Source organism: Asterias rubens, chromosome 2, assembly GCF_902459465.1.
Source record: "Asterias rubens chromosome 2, eAstRub1.3, whole genome shotgun sequence".
NCBI classification, from domain to species: Eukaryota; Metazoa; Echinodermata; class Asteroidea; order Forcipulatida; family Asteriidae; genus Asterias; species Asterias rubens.
In genome coordinates, this window is record NC_047063.1 from 2,700,633 (window position 1) to 2,725,194 (window position 24,562).

The 24,562-nt window shown below is 37.9% G+C and overlaps 2 protein-coding genes across 3 annotated transcripts in view; one reads left to right on the forward strand and one right to left on the reverse strand.

Moving 5' to 3' along the window:
* Positions 1–22,027, reverse strand: part of LOC117307091 (synapsin-like) — a 44,220-nt gene extending 22,193 nt beyond the window's left edge. Inside the window, exons 1-3 of one of the 2 annotated variants that reach the window (XM_033791748.1) lie at positions 21,879–21,898; positions 4,653–4,691; positions 558–620 (exon numbers count right to left, since the gene is read on the reverse strand). In XM_033791748.1, coding sequence (XP_033647639.1) covers positions 558–620; positions 4,653–4,661 — 72 coding nt within the window. In that variant the 5' untranslated portion in view covers positions 4,662–4,691; positions 21,879–21,898. Of the gene's footprint in view, positions 1–557; positions 621–4,652; positions 4,692–21,878 lie in introns of both variants that reach the window. The other variant, XM_033791749.1, reaches the window with a different exon arrangement.
* Positions 11,481–17,793, forward strand: LOC117307092 (metalloproteinase inhibitor 3-like). Its single transcript, XM_033791750.1, has 4 exons — positions 11,481–11,785; positions 15,326–15,568; positions 16,391–16,515; positions 17,173–17,793. The coding sequence occupies exons 1-4, from the start codon at positions 11,665–11,667 to the stop codon at positions 17,386–17,388; spliced, it is 705 nt and encodes a 234-aa protein (XP_033647641.1). The 5' UTR covers positions 11,481–11,664; the 3' UTR covers positions 17,389–17,793.
* Positions 22,028–24,562: the final 2,535 nt, after the last annotated feature.

Consider the following 24,562-nt stretch of genomic DNA (forward strand, 5'->3'; position numbering starts at 1 on the left):
TAGGACGAGTTCAGTTCCATATATCCGTATAGACGTTAGGACACATCGAACCCGTCCTAAGTCTAACTCTAGATAGGATTCATCCTAGCATTTCAAGAAGGTTTCGTAAAGCTTGAGAGCTGTAGTGATTAACTTCACTTATGAGGCATCCTTGGTTTCATTACCAGAAATACATGACAATTATAATAATAATCAGAACAGAGGAAATAATATTCCCTTTGGTATTACCCATATACACCAATGTGTGCTATTATAACTCGGTACTGAGTGTCGTTGCAGTACAACACTGCCAACACTGAGAATACGAACTGCCTCTAGCAACCGGGCAATCTCGGTGGTCTAGTTGGTATGACACTGCTCTATAGAATTGCAAAGTTTGTGGGTTCCAATCCCGCCCACAGTAATATGCCTGTGGTTTTGTTTTCATAGAACTCGGGAAGACCGAGTTTACCATGCTATCACACATCAGTGTACATGGGTAAAACCAAGATGAATATTCTTCATCCCAATGCCAATCCCAACATCTATTAAGGGGAAATGATATAATGACTTCTCACCTTGCCCATTCCAGCATGTGCATGACCGATTTTCACAACGACTGGGAACTTCGGAGTAGCCAACTGCAGAGAGATAACAACACATAAGGCAATGATCAAACTTTGATTACACTCCAACAAAAATTTGGTTTTGTTTTTGTTATATGATATCACTGACGTTCAACATATTTACAACTTGTCATGCAGATGCAAACATCAACCTACTTCTACTTTTTCGTTACTCAACTCTGTCAAAATTGTTTTTTTTTCTCCTGAAGACGAGCAGAGTATACTGTACGAAACACCAAAACCAAACCGGCTCGTTTCAGAGCCAACACTCATCAATAGAGAAATATTACATGGTTATACCTGCAAGTTAACTATTATTTATAGTTTATTTTCTCTCATAATTAGAGATTTAGACATTGATACAATTCATACCTTTACTGGGGATAAGAATAAATGTAAAGCTTTTTTTTAGTTACAATTTTTCTATTATCAACAAATTATGTCGAGTACTCAGGGAGAAGTTAATAATAATAATTTGGGGGGCTAATCGTCCTTACTCGCAGCTAAGAGCTGAATTGCGAAGGACGCGGCTACAACGTGTTCGAGAAGCAGGCATGCAAGGGCGCATTCAGCTGCCAGCCACATCAACCCATTATGACCACAGAGCACAGCCAAGATCGAAAGTGTTTGATTTTTTCCTGAGGGAGGAAAACCGGATAGTCTGGAAAACCCTCGTGGCACAGCAGAGAACCAACGCACAACTCAACTCACATATGGCCCTGACCGGGAATCGAACCGGGGTCACCTTGGTGAGAGGCGAGCGCTTTATGCACAAGCCAACCGTGCCACCGTTGGTAAGTTGAAGAGAATGCTGTCGTATTGAACCGTTCTACATAAAACAAAGGGGTGTATCACTAATCATGAATGAACAATCTCCTGGCAGTATATAACCCAGTTCAAACATACCCGTCTGTCAACAGTTATTAAAGCAGGCCAGGTCTACAGATTCTCAACTCAATAGTTATCAGATTCCGGGAGCTGCTCCGAGACAAATTGAAAGATGTGAAGTGATTTTTCCTGAATGAGTGAGTATTTTGTTGTTTCACTGGTCGAGGAGAAAGGTGCAAAAACTTGAAACATTTTTATTCCCTAGGAGATGACATCTTATTTTCATCATAGTTTAAAGGCAGTGGACACTACTGGTAATTACTCAAAATAATTTTGAGCATAAAAAAACTTACTTGGTAATGAGTAATGGGGAGAGGTTGATAAAACATGGTGAGAAATAGCTCCCTCTGAAGTAACATAGTTTTCGAGAAAGAAGTAATTTTCCACGAATTTGATTTCGAGACCTCAAGTTTAGAATTAGAGGTCTCGAAATCAAGCATCTGAAAGCACACAACTCTGTGTGAACAGGGTATTTTTTCTTTCATTGTTTTCTCGCAACTTCGACGACCAATTGAGCTCAAATTTTCACATGCTTGTTATTTTATGCATATGTTGAGATACACCAAGTGAGAAGACTTGTCTTTGACAATTACCAATAGTGTCCAGTGGCTTTAAAGATGCAGACACTGAATCTTTTTGACAGTGATGGGTTCGATCTTACACCCCTTATGTATACAAAATGAGTCTAATGAACCTTCTGTAGGGTTCATGTGAAGGTCAAAGTTGAGCCTATCAGTGCACTTTGAGTGAAAAGTCTTTTCACTCTGGCGTCAGTCTTCATTTTTGTCCCCAACTCCTACCGATTGTGGTAATACTTTAACCAATAGAGCAAGGACAACTTAAACTCTATGCTATAAGTCATCGCAATCACAAGGTTGTGGGTTCGAATCCCCCAGCTAACCTCTGATTTCACAATGACTAGAATAAATATTGTCGTCTAGTTAATGAATCACAGTTTCTTGATTTGTGTAATTCATAATCATAGACTTAAACCAATGTTTGTGAGAGAGATTGGCTGTTGCCAGCTTGGTGTTTATATCCCCCTTGTGGGAGTTTGCCGAGTTCCCTTGATGGGAAGATCATTCAAACAAGCATATCACTGGTTCAAATAAGAATACAGATAAGTAGGCAATATTGATTGATAATTTGATTGATTAAGCGTTTGTTATTCAAAGGTAAAAGGTTAGTAAGAAGGTTCAGACAACTGCTATAATTTCTTTTCCACACATCAGCAGGAGATATTTAGTGTTATCTATCCCGGCCTTTCAATTTTTCCCTAACCCAATTTTGATTCTGATCTCATCTTGAACTGGAATTTCACATGTGCATTGGTTTTCTACCCGGGTCCTACAAAGGTCACCTACATGGGGTCAATGGGTTTCGCCAGACACCCTCCCCAGCCCGCACCCCCCCCCCCACACATTTTCTTTAATTAAAGATTTCTTTGAACCCATTCTCTTTATGATAAGTGTACTAGATTATCTTAAGTGCACAAGACCTGGGCCCAATTTCATAGAGCTGTTTAAGCACAAAATTTTGCTTAAGCAAAGAATTCATCGCTTAGTAAAATCAGATTACCGGCCAAGACTCCACTCAATTGTTATGCTAAGTAAACAACAGCTAAATACTAGTCATAAGCAATGTATATGGCATGACATTTTTGGCCAGTAACATGTGTAAAATAAGTGAGCTATTTTCGTGCTTAAGCAAATTTGTTGCTTAAGCAGCTCTATGAAATTGGCCCCTGGGGCTTTTCGCCCCATCTTAAGGACGCAGCAATAATGGTTAAGTGTCTTGCTTAAGGACATAAGTGTCATGACAGAGACTCGAAATAACACTCGGCCGATCAAAAACACCAGAGCATGGGAGTTGGCGTTTGACAACAACACACACTACTCCTTCGATAGTCCTTCCAAACTCTTTTTAAAGTTTGAACTTCTGAAAGGGAGCTCCTCCGATGCCATCTTGGGATGAGACGGAGAGAAAGAGGAAACAAGATGAAGGTTGGAGATGGACAAAGAGGGTTTCAATTGCGTTATTTATGAGCCTTGAAGTGTGACAATGTTCAGAGTGACCCTGATCACAGATTTTGGAGGAAGAAAAGGGCATTTGATTGTCAAATATCCATTGTTGACGATCTAGATGCGATGAGCTCAGGAAAAGAGTGAACAAAGAATCTTGCACAAAGAGGAACAAATTCCATGAGAAAACACACAACTGTGACAACATTTACACATCACATACTTCAACTTGGTTTGTTTTCTAGGACTATTGTTTTCTAAGTACAATGTATCCACCGAGGTTTTCCAAAATTTGATATTTCTTCATTTCACATTATTACCTATATACTGACATTGCATGCAACATGAGACAAAATAAACTTCAAAACTTTGTTGATGCAAAATGATTTACAATCCATGCAAATTGATGTTCATGCTTTTGAAAAAAAAAAAGAGACTATTTAAATGTTCAAGTAGAGTAGGCTATTTCGATTTGGGACAATTTTTCATACTTGTTGCATTAAAGTGAAAGGCAAATGTTTTGTTCACCTATTACACCTCGTATCAATAGAAACACTTTAAATCACCAACAAATATACTATGTTAAATTTGGTGACCTGTTTTGATTAAGAACAAATTAGTTGTCCAGAAAAATAAATTGAGCTGACAAAAAAATATTTACATGATTTTTTTTATAGATAATGATTAGCGTATACAAAAGAAACTCTAAATTTGTGTATGGTTGTTCTTTTACAACCGAAAAAATATATTTTACAAAATGTACCGCCTTGCAAACCCATATAAGGTGCTACATAATTGGGTCTCTTCACTGCAATAGCCTATCTTTCTGAAAGTTTGTATATGGTCAGCGCCTTGAGTACCCTGTTTGGTAGATACGTGCGCTGTATAAGACTTTGATTTTAATGTTAAGATAAATATCAGAGTGTAAGTTTAAAAAGATATTGTAAAAAAAACAATGTTAAGCCTACATTTTACTAGAAACCAAAATAAGTCCAGTGTTGTTACAGCCATGGTTGAGTCACAGAACAGCCTTTTTGGAATTACTGCATTCTCAAAATTAAAACACCACCAACAAAGAAAATAAAAAACGAAACAAAAATCAAAAATGGCAACATCAAGATGACGAACAGGACATCACCTGCATCATGTGTGCGCGACACTGTCCTGACTTTAGGGTCTATAGGTGTGAAGTGCATGGCCAAGAAAAAGAAAAAAAGAGAAGAAGAAGAAAACAAAAATGATTAATGCCAACAACATTTATTTGAAAGAGGGGGCTTTAAGGTCAAATTTAAGTTTGGGTTATCCACTCATTGTCCAAATAGAAAGAGTTCTTATGGAGATAAATTATACTGTAGATGAAAAACGTAACAAGTGTCTAACCTTACCTTAAAGCAGACTAAAGTGCCACTGTGTTTAAAACCCTTCAAGTACAAGTTGATGTTAAAATCCAAAATTATTTTATGATTTTTTTTTACACATGTACATTTTTTTACAGATAAATTTGGTTAAATCCTGAATGTTAACGGTATTCAATCAGAGCTGCATTGAATTTGATCTTTAAGATGGCAAAACAAATTTCTCTATGAAATGTGCAGACCCATTTGTTTTTGAGGTTCGTTTACGTCACATTTCCAATTTCGCCACTTAAAATAAAAATTTACTTTAGAGATTTGTTATCTTTCCTCACTTTCATCAGGACTCTATCTATTGAAAAATGAGTGCAACACAAAACTATATTTGACCTTAGCGCTTCCTCTATTAAAAGGAATCATTTATAAGACATGACTATTTGTCCTATAAGGAGCTGGGTTTTGACTAGATATTGCAAGAAAATTAACAGAGGAGTCAAATGGAGTTATTACTTTTTGATATATTCAAATTAGGTAATCCGGTTTATCAATCTGAAAAATGTTTTTAACGAGTGGTTTGCAGATTAGGTTTAGTAAAAGTTAATATTATATTGCAGGTTTGATTAAAGCTATGAGTTAATCATAGAGTTTTGTGTAGCAATAACAAAAAATGGGTTTTTAGAAACTGTTCATGCACTCATGATGCAATAGTTTTGGAAAGTTTATACTGATGCAGTTTTAGAAGAAACAATTCATAGCTTTTTTGTTGGGGGGGGGGGGGAGGGGTAAAAAGGAAACAATAAATAGGATGTTCACTCTGAATTTGATGCTAATAGAATTCAACCTTCATTGGCCAGAGTGAAAGGAAAGCATTTGCTGAAGAAAGCACTCCAACAACAACGAGAAACTATTTGATGCCCGAGACTCGCAACACAATCAATAAAGAAAGAAGAGTTAATGTCAGAGATAAACTGTGATTGGCCAAAAGTGTGCATGTGACATCACACATGCAAATGAGCTTTGAATAACAAACTGTGACTACTGATGAGATAGTGAAATTGATCATGAAAACAAGGCAGGTGTCAATGAAGGAGTTAATTGGCTACTCCAGAATCACATGCAAATTCAATCGCGTGATCACACTTTTGGAATGACGCCAACATTTAGCACAGAATTGAAATGAAAATGATTATTTTCAAGCTGATTAGTTGCAGAAAGTAAGAGAAAGTGGAAGGGAAATAAACTCAAGACAGAGTCAACTAAGGGGCATCACTTAGAATACAATCAACACCTGAAACAAAAAGGAGCTTGTTTCTTGTTATCACTTCTGCGAAACACTTCTTTCAATATTCTTTACAGATACACACATTCTTGTCAGAAAACCTGCGAAAAACAAACTTTCACACCGAACACTTGATCATGTGGTAAACTGTTACAATTAACCCTTTGCAGAATCTTTGTTCTTGAACTGTTTAAACTACTGAGGCCAAAGTTGGTTTAAAGGGCACTTGTGCCATTGTCCGAGAAGTTGCATACTTCTGAAAGCTACAATCCTGTCCGAAAATGATTGGGCTACCCACCCATTCGCAGCGTTACAAGTAAAACAGTCCCTGTGCACTTCCCCCCAATAATAAACATTCTCTCCCCGTCCCCCCGCTCGTTGGAACGCAGAATTTGATGGAAACGCAGATTTTGATGGGAGCGAAGAAGACTGTGCAATAAGAGCCAACATTGAAAGGGGGCTTGGGGGCCCGATGAGATATGGCTGGAATTAGAGTTCTAAACTGGTCAGAGCTGTAAAATGATTCAGGAAATTATATTTCTGTACTCGACTCTAATTTTCTCATGGGTTCGCGCTCGTAGATTCTTGTCTCCATGTGCTCCAACATGATTACGATCTCATATAAAAATATGTTTTCAGGGAGTAGCATTTAAAATGGCATTGAAGCCCATCTGTATTTATACAGGTGTCAAACAGACCAAAACACAGTAATTTTTCTATATCAACTGTCAGAGTGTCAGTTCTATATGTTATCTGTTGCAAACACTGCAGCCATCATGTGAAGCACGGAATAAAATCAACTTCCCTTGTATATTGTTACAACTTCATTTTATGAAAACACATCTCAGAGGAAGTAAGTAATCAAAGTCGTTGTCAACAAGTTAAAGGTGCAGTGTGACCTTGTGTTTCCAGGAGAACATCCTTAATAAGTTGTGGTTTGTAAGAAACATTTCTTAAAGGGAAGGTATACATTTGGTAATCAGTTTTAAAACTTTTGGTTACAAGCCTACAGCAGCTTATGACGGTATACAACATTTTTAGAAATATTTCACTTTGAGGTAATGTGGTTATGTTAAATTATATCAGTTTTTAGGACCACAAATTTGAATACGAGAAGCATTACTGTCGTGATCCCTGGCTAACAGTTCCCACTTTTGTACTGGTGGGATCCCTGACGTTGATTTTCACCAAACTCCTCCTAATTTAGGATTGATCTTAGGACTTAGGCAAGTTAAGCTCTGTTTCCGAAGACGTTTAGGATGCATTGAACCCATCTTAAGTTAGGACGAGTCAGGATAGGATTAATCCTAGCATTTCGTGAAGATCGGCTGCTGGCTACTCAGCAGTTACAGGTTTAATGGCTTCTTACTGGCAACCCTTGAACAAAGATGCAAAATAGAGAGGTCACTGCCGACATAGGGCTAGATAGCTCAATAGGTAGAACACTGGCACGTTAACACGGAGGTCACAGATTCAACTCCCGCTCTAGTCAATATTTTTTTGTTCAACCCATAACTGTTTACCCAGCCAGCTTCCCTTGTGGTTTATTACTTGAGTTGTCTACATTCACTGTCCGAAGGCAACAGCAACAATTTGAAAGAGTGTTAATCACTTCACTTTGATTTGTACCCGTCTTGACAGCGGGGGCGCAGGACCAGAATAATTGACAGGATCAAAACCGACCCGTAAAGACGACCTCATAGCTATAGCACCTGTTTCTCCCTAATGGACAAATCTCAATTCTGTTGATACAACAATTACACAAAAATTAGCCACTTCTCAGCGTATTACAGAAGTTAAAAATCATGATTCATTTGGGCTTTGACACTCTGACCATGGCGTAACCTCTTGCACCTGTGCTGATGGGTTAATTCCAAGGACCCTTCGCTGGAAAGTTTGTTTTCGGGAGGAGTATTGCCCGCAACAACTAAAGGTTGATGCACTATATGCAAGTTTTCCCCAAACAAGGCTAAAAAGCCAGTCTAAAGGGGCTACAGGAGGACAAGCTTTAAGATGAAAAGTACCTGGGGATCTGAAAGTAGGAATTGATATTCCTCTTAAAACAGTCTAAGTTGTAGGATGGATGGAAAAAAGCACTCCAGGAGTTCCAATAAGATGCAGTACGTGGAATCAAAGCTGTTGGAGTAGCTGTTCATCTCAGAAACGCAAGAGTGTGTGGGTGACAAAAGGCTCTGCTTACCGTAACCAAATAGACAGTGCTTGTGGAAGCAGGGTAGGTTGTGTGCTTAAGTCAAGTGACTTCATGGGTTAGCGGGAAATTTTGGCTTGTGCTAATGTCATTATGGTTTGGGGGAATGGGCGTGCTTCCAAACAAATGTTTTTCAAAATAGAGGGTTGTTTTAAAAAACATAACAAAATTGCGATGGAGATTGCAGCACAGTTTACGTCAAACTGCCTCTAGCTACCCGGCAACCTCGGTCGTCTAGTTGGTAATACACTGCTCTAGAATTGCAAGGGTCGTGGGTTCGAATCCCACCCGAGTAATATGCCTGTGATATTTTTTCACAGGACTCGGGAAAGTACTGAGTATACATTGCGAACACACATCGGTGTATGTTTAAAAAACCAAAATGAATATTCTGCGAAAGTTGTATCCTCAATGTGAACACTTCTTTTTATGTAAATAAAAATCTCAGTAGCATATTGACCAGGGGCAAGAGAGGCCTATCATCTTATTTATTAAGAAGCAAACTAAGGAAACAGTTAATTGCTGGGAGGAAGTGCCATCTAGAAGAACAAATTAAATGTGATATCTGGTGTACAGGTTTATCCAAGGCCATACTTGAAAACATTTATGCTTTTAATTAGCATGCTTTCCGCCTGTTAATATCGACTTGAAATACAGAGAACATTAAACATGGAGTTTGAAATGTCAGGAAATGACATAATACATGAGAAGTTTAGACAAGGTATTTACTCATGCTTTATTAATGGCACCGATGAACACACTTTAGGAGATTGTCAAAGACCAGTATTCTTATTTGGTGTATCCAAACATAGGCATAAAATAGCAAATCTGGGAAAATTTTGGCTGAAGTCTTTTAATATTTAAGGGAGAAATTACCTCTTTCTCAAAAACTAAGTTACCTCAGAGGGAGATGTTTCTCACAATGATTGATGCTATCAACATCTCTCCATCGCTCGTTACCAAGTACGTTATTATGCTTACAAATAATTTTGAGTAATTATCAAGTTTCCTGTGCCTTTATTTAAGTAAGACTCCTCAAGTAAGCGAATTAGTATTCACAATGTCACATAGTGTAGGTGAATCTAACAAAGGACCAGCTACAACAACAGTTGTGGTGGGGGTGTATGAATATCTTGCACCCCAGCAAACATCAGCCGCTTATCAAAAACAGAAAAATGGAACTTAATCTTTAAAAAATAAGTATGATTGAAGAGCATTTCCTTGCAAGATGACAAGTGTCTAAGATGGGATCTTCCGAGGGGCCAACTAATGTGACCCCCACAGGATGTTTGTCCCACCGTTGTTTCCTCGATCATAAAAGGGATGTCAAATGCTATTTCTTAATGCTCAGAATTTGTTTTCTTCTACTTCTCCCCCCCCCCCCCTCTTTCTTCAATTATGGATAACAGTTGTGATCACAAAGTAGGTTTTGTTGATGTCAAATTGTCGGCTGGTACTTCCGACAAACAGATCTATCATAATACAGTCACGCGTTTCCTAAGGTTAACAAAGCGAAGCGGGGCCTACAGTTTGTTGAGGTATTAAGTAAACTGAAGCTCCTGTGTTTCTTATCAGCAGTGTGTGGGTTCCACTCCTGGTCTTGACATTTGTGTCCACAAGACAGTCAACCATTATTGCTTCATCCATCTGATGGGACCTAAAGTGGGAGATCCCTTATTTTGTGTATTAAAGGAACACGTTGCCTTGGATCGGTCGAGTTGGTCTTTGAAAAGCGGTTGTAACCGTTTGTTATAAAATGCGTATGGTTAGAAAGATGTTGTAAAAGTAGAAAACAATGATCCACACAAACATGCCTCGAAATAGCACGGTTTTCCTTCACGGTCGCCTAACACCGTGTAGTTTTCAAAATAAAAGGAAAACCACGCAATTTCGAGGCATATTTGGGTGAATCATTGTATTCTACTTTTACAACATCTTTCCACCCATATGCATTTTATAACAAACGCTTAAAAATGCTTTTCAAAGACCAACTCGACTGATCCAAGGCAATGTGTTCCTTTAATGCACAGAAGAAGGAAAAAAGAGTCTACTTATTGCTAAGAGAAGGGAAGGATTTGCCCCCGTTGTTTCTGGCAGTGGGTGCTGAATGCACAGCAGCACATTGTACACTCTAATTGTGCTACATAAATATGTCTCATACTTCAAAAACTTTGGAAACCCGTCTTAAAAATTGACAGCAGGCACTTTAAGACGCCCGTCAATGAAGAAAAGCATTGAACAAAAAAATGTATTATCAGTCTGCGGAATTACACTTTGCATATTATAAGCTACTATTTTATGTACATGTATATTGTTCTTGAGAACTTGTCTTCAATTCACTTTATTATCCCCGATGGCAAATTCAGCCACAACACCTTAGTTCTGAAAACAAATGTCCTGCTTATTAAGTACTACCTGCGGGAAGGAGGTAGGAAATCAGCAGGGGTTTTTAGTCGCTTAGTGGATCGCAGGGACTTCTTACTATTAGTTTCACTACCGCGGAGTGAGTTAATTATTGGTATCAAAGATCCGACTAGCCTGCGCTAGGTTAAACTTATTAAGCTCACTGATTATAAAGTTCATACTAATAACAATCTTCCAGAGAAATCAATCTTCAAAAAATGGCACCTGAATACCCAGAAATGTTAAGGTTGCTCATTTTGAATGCCGCAATCGTTGCAACATAAATCTTTCCTTTTTTTCACCAAAAGGAGACACAGTGATAACTCAACTTGATGGGACTTTTAAAGTTTAGTTGCATGGTGTGTTTCATGACAACTGGAGGAGTGTAATTAGTTAACTCCTACAAAAGAAAATTACGTACTTTCCCTTTTAAAAACAAAACACATTTTCATTTTGGACCCCTGAAGGAATACACTTGATACATCAGAAGATGAAAAAACAAGGGACCGTTTTGGCGCTACGCCAGAATGTAACCTACGAAGCTAGTTCCCGCCACGGAAGACTCTGCAATTAACCAATAGGACGTCACGATTAAGATGAGGCATGATTGGACGAGCCAAGGTCACATGACAGGATGTGATGTCCACTACCTTTTCCCTTTACTACGAGGGGCCGGGCTTAGAGACAGTCTACTACGAACAACTTCCTGTTCAGGAGCAGGGGGTATAAAGAGGGTTCAAGATCCATACTCTAAAAAAATACTGACAGTTTTTAAAAAGTTGGGTTTAAGGGCGCATTGGTCTTATTCCCTCACCTACATTCCAGGATAAATACATGCACTGAGAAAGAGCTCCACTATTCACTCTCTCCTTATCATCTTCAAGAAGAGATCCCAGCAGAAGATGCCATGATGCTGATGAGCTGCTTCCACGTTATTCTTGTAACTGTGATTGTTCATAGTCACATCGGAGATGCCTGTGTGTGCATGCCAATGCATCCCCAGCAACATTTCTGCAGGGCTGATTTTGGTGAGTACAACTTTCTAAGACCTCGGTGTGAAAAAAAGCCACGGACAGACATTTGATAGACAAAGATGCACAGACACACAACTGTGAGCTTGGTTCATACTTCCTGCGAATGCAAAGCGAATTGTGACGTCACAGAGCTGTTTTCGCAGCAAACATTTCACAGGAGGTGTGCACACTCAACTGGCTTATTATTTGTGGCAAACTTCAAAAATAGTGTAGTCAAAATTCGTAACGCAATCGCCTTTGCCTTCGCAAAACCCGGCTTTACCCAGTCTAACAGAGGTCAGACTATCCAAAATGGCAAACAGACAGAAAAAAATTAGTGTCTTTAAGCTAAATTCGATAAGAAAATCTAAGAGGGTTGGAGTCTTGTAAAGAAAGAGTGTTTCACTATCACTTTATATTGCTCATGTGTGAATAAAACAAAAGTACATGTATGTGGATAACAGAAACTGGGCAACAAAAAAGTCATCATGTGGAACAACTTTTCGTAAAAAAAAACAAATCACTTTTTTGTTGGTTTTTTTTGCTGGTTCTAGTCCCTACAGAATGTCCTGCAAAACAAGCCAGTATTCCACCAGCTCTTAATCCCCTATGCAACTAATTTTGATCTCCCCCCCCCCCCCAAATAAAATATTCCCGAGCTAAAATGACACATAACCAGGTGGCATTTAAACTATCCAGCACTCAGCTGAGCAGCTATGGGACAAGTTCGGACATTTATAATTGATCTATTATTGAACAAGAGCTCAATCAATAGAAACGTTAATAAACCGTACTACACATCCAACATCCTATCCCCCCCTAAACCCCCAAACAAGAAAAACCCAGGAGACTGAAGAAGAAGAAAAAAATGTTGGGTCTTTAAAGGAACTCAGGAACAGTGAATTAGTCACCCTAATAAGACAGGCAGGTGGCCCAGATGTTAGGATATTGATGTAATGTGTAGCACCTGTCAATTGGGCCCTTTGTTTTCCTGGACGATAGACTTTGTGTTATGGTAGTCCCAATTCCGTTGGGGGGTAAATTGAACGCAAGGGCCTGGGTTTGTGGATAAGATGTGAACTAATTTACAAATGAAGACGTGTATGACAACAAAGTTATGGTAATATCCTGTGCAGTAGTGGTTTTTATGGCCACATTGGAAGGGGCTTACAAACAGGGGGAGGGGGAGGAAGATGAAATCATGCAAAGCAAACTTAACTTCTCTTCGGACTTTCAAGAATTTTTTATGGAAAAAACTGATGAAAGTCTCATTTTTGGAACGTTTGATTGTTTTAACTGTGTATAAATGTAGATGAAAACTAACATGTGAAAATTTCATTTCAAAAAGTCGTGGTCGCGAGTAGGAGAATTTTGTCCACAGAGTAACAATCGGAATACAAAATCTGAGAACCGTTTTCTGACAGTAACGCTTCTCAGATTCAAATTTCGGGACATAAAAACTGGTATCTGTCTCCTCATTACTTCAAAGTGAAATGTTTTCAAAATGCTTTCTACAATCGAAAGTGCTGTAGGCTTCAAACCAAAGGGTCTGTGTAAAAAAAACAAGCTCTCTCAAACATATTTTTATTTAAAGATGAGAACCATTTCGAACCATTTTTTTTAAAGGCAGTGGACACTATTGGTAATTACTCAAAATAATATATAGCATAAAACCTTCCTTAGAAACGAGTAATGGGGAGAGTTTGGTAGTATACAAAATTGTGAGAAACGGCTCCCTCTGAAGTAACATAGTTTTCAAGAAAGAAGTAATTTTCCACGAGTTTGATTTCGAGACCTCAGATTTAGAATTTGAGGTCTCGAAATCAAGCATCTGAAAGCACACAACTCCGTGTTACAAGGGTGTTTTTTCTTTCATTACTATCTTGCAACTACGTTGACCGATTGAGCTCAAATTTTCACAGGTTTGTTATTTTATGCATATGTTGAGATACACCAAGTGAGAAGACTGGTGTTTGACAATTACCAATAGTGTCCAGTGTCTTTAAACCATTTTTTTAAAAAACCAAAATCAATGAGCATATCCTAAGTATTCGAATATGTGTATAGCTTCGCTGGTGACATCACCTATAAACTCCTTGACACTGTACTCTCCCCTTAAAAAAAAACCCCCAAAACAGGAAACTGCGAAATAAAATACACAAGTTTTCCCCTCATATAATAATATAAACATGCCAAACCTGTGTACAAAAAATGACCATTTCATTTTTGGAAGACCTGGTACAGCATTGTGATGGTAAAATTAAATCAATTGATATAACTTTCTAGAATTGAGGATATTAAATAATGGAATCAATGTGTGGTGAAGAGGTTTTCAACTATAGTGGTTTAATCCCAACGAGTCCTGGTTCTTGATAATTTTACCAAGACGAAGTCGAGGTAAATTATAAAGAACCAGGCCTCGGCAGGTTTAATCCACTAGTTGAAAACCGATTCAACACACTTTGATTCCCATTCATAAATACCTTTTCGGTCAAAAACATCATCACTTTTTGGTCAAAAAGTAAAATAAATGCAAAATTATAATTGTTAAATGACTTCTTTCAACACAACACCCCTCCAGCTATGAAATGGTAAAGCCCTCCGCCGCCCTCGAGTAAACAACTCCTTATAAGGGAATGCTGTGTGCGTCGCGCGTATCGCGTGATGTGGCACAACGTATCTCTCGACCAATAGGAATGAAGAAACTGTCTTATAAGAACAGGTGCAAGGTCGCTTGTCACGCCCATGAATTAACACTTTTTACCGGTCATAAACAAAGGTTTATACACACCCACGTGACGCGCTCTCCACCAATAGGAATAGCAAAACTGACTAAGGTATTTATGAATAAAGAATATTATTGTGGTTTCACCATTACACTAATGTGCAAAGTCCAATTTTTATGAGTCCTCCGAAAAGGAGGCAAAATCCACAAGCTAATGTTTGCAAATTCTCTTTGCTTGAAGTCACAAATAAATAACCACACAAAAGTAACAGCTATTGAAGTGTTTATGAGAAAGAAAAAAATATATATATTAGGATTTGTGTTCAGCAACAAGTCTAGCAGACCAGATTTCCTTTTAATACCAGGGGAAAATGGAAGACAATGTAGAAACCTATATGCAGCAGCTCAAGACAAAGCTGTAGAGATTCCAGCCAATATCGGTTTCAAACTAAAACACAATTGATTATCATAAAGGCCATTAACAATACAAATCCTTATCAATTATTTAAAATAACAAAATAAGACTTATAGGTGAAAAAAAAAAAAAAAAAAAAAAATTAAGTGGGAGGTCTCCTCAAAGCAAGTTGTTGGATGGAGACCCCGCATTTGTGTACATACATACATATCCATGAGAAAGATGAAGTGCAAAGATTGGACAAAACTCATTGAAGGCACACATGAAAAGACACGGACAAAACAAAAAACAGGAAAACACAATAACAACGGTTCAGAAAATGGCGGTGTGGAGACGAGATAAGTAGATATAACTTCGCTAAATTCATATGATCATGGTAAAACAACATAGATTTTTCTTTTTTTCAACGATTCAGTGATACGAGGTAAGATCCTACCCGATGCAAAGCTCCTGCCAGACAACAACGACACAAAGATGAAACTGGATGGCAACGACACCTCCATCCCTAACATGAAGGTTTACAGAGTACGCATCGAGAAGATCTTCAAAGGGGGAGAGACAATGACTGGGCCGACAAAGCGCACCGAGATCTTAGTGTCTCGTCTCGGAGAAACGTGTGGGATTCCTCTACAAGAGGGTGAGGTTTACGTAATGACTGGTGAGTTCTCTGTGAGTGAAAATGAGTGTGAGTGTCTACCTATTGACAGTGATCTGAGGTCTTTAAAGGGTATGGGGATCGATTTCATAAAGAGTTAGGACTAGTCCTAACTTAGGACTAGTCCTAGGAGATATACAAATTGCATGGATAGTCCTAAGTTAGGACGAGTAACTGGTCCCAACTCGAGATAAGACTAGTCCTAACTCTTTGTGAAATCCACCCCAGGGTACTTTGTGCACAACACAAAATCCACAGATTTACATTAAACTGACACGGTTTGAAGATAATGATGATAGAAAGCTTCCCTTAAAATGTTACCTGCTGAGGTATTTAGTTTTTGAGAAATGAGTAAGACAATGTTACGAAAATAAGTTTAGCATGTACAACATATTAACCAGTACTGTCATATTAAGCGACTCTCCTGAAAACATTACTCGGTGGTTTTTCCTTTTTTTTTTCTCAAAAACTCGACGAGTAACGAAGCTGAAACTTCTACAGTTAAATATCTTCATTCACAGTGAGTAGTAACCCAAAACTTGATGTGCAAAAGGTATCAAAACCCTTTAGTAAAAGGGATCCGAATGGTTTGACAAAGTGACAAAAATTTGGGGACATCTCTAAAAACCTTTTTTAAAATGAATTTCAAACAGTGGGAGTACAAAGATAGGTTCTACAGCATGTGTTGAAAATCAAACGCACCCATAATGGGGACTTCTACACAATGGAACAAAAGATTCCTAAAATCATTTTTCACTAACCCCTTTTCCTCACAACTCGCACACAATGTCCTGTAAAGAGATCTTTCCTATTTTGATTTTATAGGACGTAGAATGAAAGACATGTACACAATCAACATGTGCGATTGGGTTCTGAAGTACAATCAGCTGACACGTAAACAACGCCAGGGAATCCGACATCTCTACAAGCAATACTGTGATTCCTGCCAGGTACGGAGAAACAGGTTTTGAAATATTATAATAATAATAATAATAATAATAATATCAAAGTCTTACATAGCGCACGTATCTACCAAACAAGGTACTCAAGGCGCTGAGTATATACAAACTTACAGAAAGATAGCAGTGATGAATTCTGAGACCCAATTATGTAGCACTCTATAAGGGTTTACAAGGTGCTACGGCGCATACAGCAGCCACAGCCAGGAACACTGGGGCGAACCCCTTCTCTTTTTGATAAGTGCACTGGGTTCTTTTACATGCGTTAAACAACACACAAGACCAACGGCTTTACGTCGCACCCAAAGGACGGAGCAATGGTTAAGTGTCTTGCTAAAGGAAACAAGTGGACTCGAACCCACACTCTGCATATCAGATACAGCAGAGCTTGAGTTCTGTGCTCTTAACTGCTAGGCCATATGATACTTCCACATTTTATCTTTCAAATAAACCTCCTAAAACCCTGACAGGCCACAAACAATCAGTGTGTATGCTGGTAAGCAACACGACAGGCACGCAGGTCTAGTTTTGGGTTCAGTCTTGTGCTTTTGTTGATAGCAGTACTGCCGTCGATTTCACAAAACTCTTCTGCAGTCTTCACTCCTTCACTGTGACTTATACTCGTCTTAATCTTATTCTGCACCCTAGATAAAACCCTGTTTCCACGGCGACTGTCAGGCAACCACACCCAACACCTGCATCTGGAATGTCTCTGGTCACATGCTCGACAACCATGATCTGAACTGTGAGGTGGACTTCTCACGTTGTATCAAAGACGGTGCCGGATGCAAGTGGTACATGCCCCAGACAATGAAGGAATGTCTGCGTCTTCGAACGCAGATGAGCAACAATCGTGTGCCTTGAGATTTTGTATTTATCATTATCGTCAAATTTTATGGGAAGGTACAACATCAATGTTGAAAATTAAAAGTTAAATAAAAAAGTAATAAATGGATAAATTAATAAATAAGTAATTAGCCATTGAGACCAGGTTAAACTGTGACTCACATGTTTACGAGAGCCACACGGCCTGGACTTCAGGCAGGTACGATTTAAAAATACACAGTTGAATTTAACAAAATAACAAATATTTTACTTCATGGAGATTGCACTGTCTGATTTTCTCTCAGCTCTTCAGTATAAAGAAAGGGGACATATCTCAAAACTTGTTTAGCTGTATTTGTATCACTCTTGAATTGCAGGCCTGTATGCTTCGTTATTGAAGGGCAAACGCACCAAGGCATTTTCTCCTTGGTGAAGGGCACCCTATGAGGAAATTGTTTTCTACTGGGGCATTTCAAGGGCACCAAGGCAATTACCAGGGCCCAATTTCATGGCTCTGCTTACCGCCGAATTCTGCGCTTACGATCACGATTCCCCGCTTACCTGCAAGCGTAGCGTAGAATGCCTAGTAACTTGGAGTACGCACGCGCAGACGCCAAAATTCGCCGCTAACCCGTGAAATAGGCTTGCCAACAGCACAGAATTCCCTGCTTCCGTAAGGGCCGATTCTGTGCTTACGGAAAGCAGAGCCATGAAATTGGGCCATGGGGGCATGTAGGCAATTATGACCTTTGATGCCTCTGTGAAGAAACAGGCCTGAAAGTGTAAAATGTTTTACCACAAGACCAGTGTACTATCTTGCCTGCCAGAAAATGCCTTGGCATGTACAACATTTGTTACGTGGCCTATAGTCTCACAGAGACTATGTTTTGAGCAGTGCACCTAGGGTTGGGGTGGGGTGGGGTTTGAGTGCAACTTTTTAAGAATGCCAATCAAACATAAAATGTTAAGTGTTCTGGGGTGGATTTCTAAAAGAGGTAAGACTAGTCTTGTCACGAGTTGGGACGAGTTACTCATCCTTACTTAGGACTAGCCTTTAGTGCTGGGCGAATAGTGAAATTTTGATATTCCGATACCGCTGGCCAACTATCCGAAATTAACCGGATATTCGAATAGTTGTTTTCGCCGCTAGAGGGCGCTATTAAAAAAAAAAAAATTATATATATATATATATTTTTTGCCGCTAGAGGGCGCTGTTCGTTTGTGAATGAGATCGTATGGGCGGATTGATATTAGTTTTAGACAGTGTCACTCGGTTCATTCATAAAAATAACCGGATCTAATTTAAAGATGGTGATTTGCTTTTTCATTTGATGTGATTGACTCTACATGAAGGAAAACTTTCGTAATCTTTGAACAAATTACGTCAGAAATGTCATTGTTTTAACTCTTCACGGAGGTGAGCATAGTTAAATACTTAATTTATGCTGTTTTATGCTGTCTGAATAGAAGTTTCATAAGGATTCAGACAAAACATTCCTATCAGTTGTCGCCCGACGTCCGCGGATATTCGGATATTAAAAGAATATCCGGTTACTTGGTTGTAATTACAGAACTATCCGGTTTATAAATAGCTATTCGCGCCCTATGTGGATATCCGGTTAAGAAAAAAAAGGCATTCGCGGTTACGGATAGGAAAACCTATTCGCCATAAACCGGATATTCAAATAATTCGCCCAGGCCTACTAGCCTTAAGACTCCTATAACTCTTTGTGAAATCGACCCATGTACTCTATTTTCTAAAGGATTTGTTTAGAGGAAATTTTCACACACAAAATTGTGTGTGAAAAAAACGTAGCGGATTTGGACCACTTGTTGTAATGTTGTACCATCACTTTTACTGTGGAATTTATGACTGTACAGTTTTATGAAAATTGTTTTCATTGTATACTTCACAACATGTCTGACATGTGCTAACAATGTTTTGTTTCTTAAATCTAAATCTTTTCCCAAATTTGCAAACGTTTAGTTCCCTTAAGTTCCTATTTAGATTTTTTTTTAAATGACCAAAACGTAGACCAATCCATGTCCATAAAACACAAGTCTTTGAAAAATTCTTCAACATTTTTAATAGGAACAGAATAGCTTCATCTAAATTAAAGTAAAAGTTAGTTTTAAAAAAAGAATAAAATTGGGATAACAGTACTTCGAAGGAGAAATTATACTTCATGAAATATCGTAACCAGTAGTTTATAAAAGAATAAGAAATTAAGAATAAAAAAAAGGAAAACAGATCAGTATTATAAATCTCCTGGTGAGTTATAAAAACAAAAAGAATAATTTTCTTTAGGGGATTTGTTTTTACCTTTTTGCTTGTATTCCTAGTTTTAACAATGCAGAAAAATCAAGAAAGCTTTAAAGTTGTGTGTGAATTTAAAAAACGAAAAAAGATTCCCGAACCCCGACAAGAAGATGTTATGTCTCGGGTTCAACTCCACATGAACTACTATCTCAAGACCAAAAATGTTTTGTATTCAACAGAAAAAAATCCTAATAATATATAGGTTTTTTTTCCTCCTTTTTCTATTAACAATTGATCCCTTTTACCCTAGAAACAGACAACATTTTTGTACAAATAATTTTGTTTGTGTAAAATAGAAAAACAAATGTAAAATATGTATGCTGCATGCCACTTGTAAATAACTTGACTTTTGCTCTGTGTTTAATGTGCAATTTGAAATATTATCATAGGACCGTGCTAAAATTTGGCCAGTTAACTTTTATAACTTTTATTTGATTAATTTAACGGCAATTGCCTTTTTCTTCTTCTTTTTATGAAGTGATCAAAGGATGCATATTGGGATATAACGTTTGTATATCTTTGTACATAAGATTGGCTTATTTCTGAAAAAAATAAAAAAATAAAAATAAAACTTTAAAAATAAAAACAAGAAGAAAATTACAAAGCTAGGTACCTAACAGTAAAAATGAATCGTTTTGTAATTTGTAAAAAAAAAAATATTGTAATAAAACACAGTAAGTTTAAAATTACAAGGATGTGTGTACAGTGTTTGGAAAAAACTTGACATCGGTAACATAATTGCACAATATTTAGATATGATGTTTACGATTTCACAAAGATGGACTTGGTATTAATTTTTGTTGTTACCCAAACAGACAGATGATGTGTGTAAGCACTGTATACTCAGTACTTACCCGAGTTCTGTGAAAAAAAATCACATACTACTTGGGTAGGATTCGAACCCACAACCTTTGCAAGTGCAAAATCCTAAAAAAAAAAAATAATAAAATACACAACAAAAATACTTAAAAGTTTCACAACTTTTTCACAGTCAAGGGGAAATCATAACCCACGACAAGGCTGATTAAATATAAACATCACCAACAGAGGGCGCCCTCATGTGCACTGTTTGATAAAAAGCCAGGGTTGACAAATGTATTCCTTATCAACTCAATACTTAGGCGAGCTTACATCTACCCAAAGCAGGAGAACAATTAAATGACTGATTCAAAATGTCAGGGCTTTTGAAGAAGAAAGTGTCAGAACAATAAGTTAAAGTTTTAATGTTTGCCCTGGAGGGTGTTGCGGGATATTCTATCCCCCCATGGCGAACGGAGTACAAACTACTTTTGATAACGCCCTCTTTTGAACCATCCTCCTTCAGCCCATGTTAATTTTTCATATGGGGGACAGAATCTCCGGCAGACTAATCCAAGTAACTGGGGCAGTGTACTCCTTTTTTGTTGTTGTCGATCGTACTATGATAATGAAAAATTCGAAAAAAAGGGTACAGCGCCACCGGCAGACAGATTTCCCTGGGACAAAGGCTTTAACTTTAACGCCATTGGACATTTCCGGTAAACAATATTGTCCAAAGGCCCACACTTGGTGTATCACAACTTATATATAAAATATCAAACCTGTGAAAATTTAGGCTCAATCGGTCATCGGAGTCGGGGGAAACCTACCCTTGTTTCCGCACATTTTGCCATGTCATGACATGTGTTTAAAATAAATCCCAAATTCTTGATATCGCATCGAGAATTGATAATTGTTTTAACGTTTTCTCAAAAAGTAAAGCATTTCATGGAATAATATTTTAAGAGAAGTCTTTCACCATTACCTTCTGTAAACCCTGCAGATTATTAAATCTGTGAACTTTTTAGGGGGGTTCTGTTTTGAAAGTGTCCAATGGCTTTAAGAGTGTTAAAGGAACATTACAAAATTGGTTTTGCTAGCAGTGTAAGCACTTTATGTAATCCACTATATACGTAAACTGACAAACCTGTAGAAGTTCAAGATCGATCGTCCATCTGGGTCACGAGAGAATAGTGAAAAAAACGATTACAAATCTTGCATTGCATCAACGCCAAAACAAAAATGAATAAAATGCTGACTGATAAACTCCAAATGTGAAATTTCATTATTTATTTCTCATCAAACATGAAATTTCAGAGAGAAATATTTCAAGGGATGTTTTCTACTACCATCATCATTAGACCGTGTAAATTTTTATCAATCTGTGATCTTCACGTTTTTTGTTTCTTACCCAGTCTGTAACGTTCCTTTATTAGTCGGAGACTTTTGAAGGCATTAGGTGGCAGCACACTTGCCAGAGTATCAAAGTAGAAGTAGAAGAACGACGAAAACAATGGAAATTTACTGGTCAAGGAGGGGGATGAAGCCCTCCTCCTGTCATCCCCGGTTCCAAAGCACATGCTGAAAGTCAAAGCTTTAACTGTTCAAGCAGGAAAATACCACACTGCCCTCTGTTGATAACAGCATTAATCTTTACTGTAGTGCATTATTGATGACTTGAAGTACCCCCTCGCTTGACCAAAGACAGTCATCACTGGGGAGGTTTACAAGTCCTCAAGCTTGACATTCAGTAATTAACCCATATTGAGTGTATATGTTCTTGGAACATTATATTCCCAGGGCAAGGCCGAAACTCAAAAAGTTTAGCTCAGCAAGAAACAAACTACTGGCCTGAAAATTCCTGATAATGCAAATTTAGACCTAAATTGCCCAGCACAGAAAAAATAAGCTAAATTGTTGGTCAAATTTAGTGAGCAAGCAAGAGTCCAAAATGAAGGAGGGAAAATGAACAAAATTTACTGAAATACAAAAACTTATTGTTCGTCATTTTGCAAGTTGTTTTCTATAATCGTATGTTAAAGGCATAGGACACTATTGGTAATTACTCAAAATATTTATTAGCATAAAAACTTACTTGGTAACGAGTAATGGGGAGAGTTTGATAGTATAGAACATTGTGAGAAACAGCTCCCTCTGAATTTTCCACGAATTTGATTTCGAGACCTCAGATTCCCAAAATCAAGCATCTGAAAGCACACAAATTTGTGTGACAAGTGTGTTTTTTTCTTTCATTATTATCTCGCAACTTTGACGACCAATCAGGCTCAAATTTTCACAAATTTGTTATTTTATGCATATGTTGAGATACAACAAGTGAGAAGCCTGGTCTTTGACTAACCAATAGTGTCCAGTGTCTTTAAAGGCACAGGACACTATTGTTTAATACACAACATACATGCCTCGTGTGACAAGGGCCAAATTTCAGAAAGCAAACAAAAATATTTGCTAAGCAAACATTAGTGGGGCACCATAGTTGCAACAATGTAAACTTTATTAAATTTGGCTGGTAACCAGTTTTGTTCAGCAAAAATTGTCTGAGTTTAGCAAATTCTTATGCTTACAGGCTTTATGAAATTAGGCCATGACCTTGACAAAACTTTTTAGTAGAGCATTACTGCAATCAATTTCTTAGTTTTATATGGTTATGATTCAACGAATTTGGGGCTAACTGTCAATTTGCACAAATAATAAAATAAAAATCTCCCAGAGACTAAGGATAAATCACTCCTCCTGAAACATTTCATGATCAAGCTGACTCATGGTTCGGATCATGAACCTGCCATTGAAACACAAATCATGTTTGACACAATGAGTCTACTCTTACATCATTAGGAAGCTGAAGGTCATATTAAAGGCACTGGACAAGATTGGTAATTGTCAAAGACCAGTATCCCAACATATATAAAAATAAACAACCTGTGTAAATTTGGACTCAATTGGTCATCGAAGTTGCAAGAAAATAATGAAAGATGAAAAAACACCCTTGTTGCACAAAGTTGTGTGCTTTATGATGCCTAAGAAATGGCTTGAGGCCTAAAGTATTTCATAATTTGAATACTCAAAAACTATGTTACTTCAGAGAGAGTCTTTCTAACAATGTTTTATATTAAAAGTTTTTTTTATATCCATTGCTCGCTACCAAGTAAGTTTGTATGATAACAATTAGTTTGAGTAATTATCAATGGTGTGCAGTGCCTTTAAAAGTAGTATACAAGACCGACAAGCTTTTTGCTTCGAACAGTAAAGGTAGGACTTCAAAAGTTGGACACTATTTACATTTGTAAAAGGCTGCATTTCCACTTCCAGTAAAGTTAACAGAGAGTGGTGGGGGGGGGGTTCATTTTTTAGCAATTTCAGATAAAACAAAACAGGTGAAAATCTGTTTTATATTAATCACAGTTCATGCAGAAATGAGGGGGGGGGGTATGCCAGTGCCCACTGGATTTTTTGCATTTAAATTCAGTCGATAGTGAATACAGTCAGCTGAACCTAGTTTCTAATAAATGATGGACAAAAAAAGAAGAAAAAAGTATGTGGAAAAAAAACATTGGTAAATTTTAGAGGCCAAATTTGAAAAATCTATTTGAGATTAATCACATCTCCTGCAGACAGGAGTGGGTGGTGCCTATGTCGGTGCCCACTGTATTTAACTCATTTATATTCACTCGATAGTCAACACAGTCAGTTGAACAACTTTCAGTCGAGAAACAAAATGTTCGTCCGGAATTTTGAGTGCAACCACGGACAGACCTCGAAATAGCCCATGGCACCCACAGAAATTGCTGTGGTGCCCTGTGCTTTTGCTGTGGTGTCCTCTGCAAGGTTCCGATACAAACATACATTTTGCCCATATAACAGGGTGCCCCTGACCAGAAGAAAATTGATGTGCCCCTTAAAGAGCGAAGCTCAAGGCCTGAAGAGAAAGAAAGTGGAATAAAAATACCAACACCATCAATTTAAAGTATGACGTTGACCAATAAATCTGAGCAGTATGGTTCGTTTCACATAAAACCACAGAAAGTTCCACAGCAGGATTCCAAAATTTCGAATTTCCCGGAGGGCCACTGATACAAA

What these genes read in the sequence shown, in the direction of transcription:
- LOC117307092 (XM_033791750.1), top strand. Translation starts at nt 11,665, where the DNA reads ATGATGCTGATGAGCTGCTTCCACGTTATTCTTGTAACTGTGATTGTT. An exon ending in TTTCTGCAGGGCTGATTTTG is followed by an intron (nt 11,786 to 15,325) that starts GTGAGTACAACT and finishes TCAACGATTCAG; the next exon opens with TGATACGAGGTAAGATCCTA. An exon ending in AATACTGTGATTCCTGCCAG is followed by an intron (nt 16,516 to 17,172) that starts GTACGGAGAAAC and finishes TCTGCACCCTAG; the next exon opens with ATAAAACCCTGTTTCCACGG.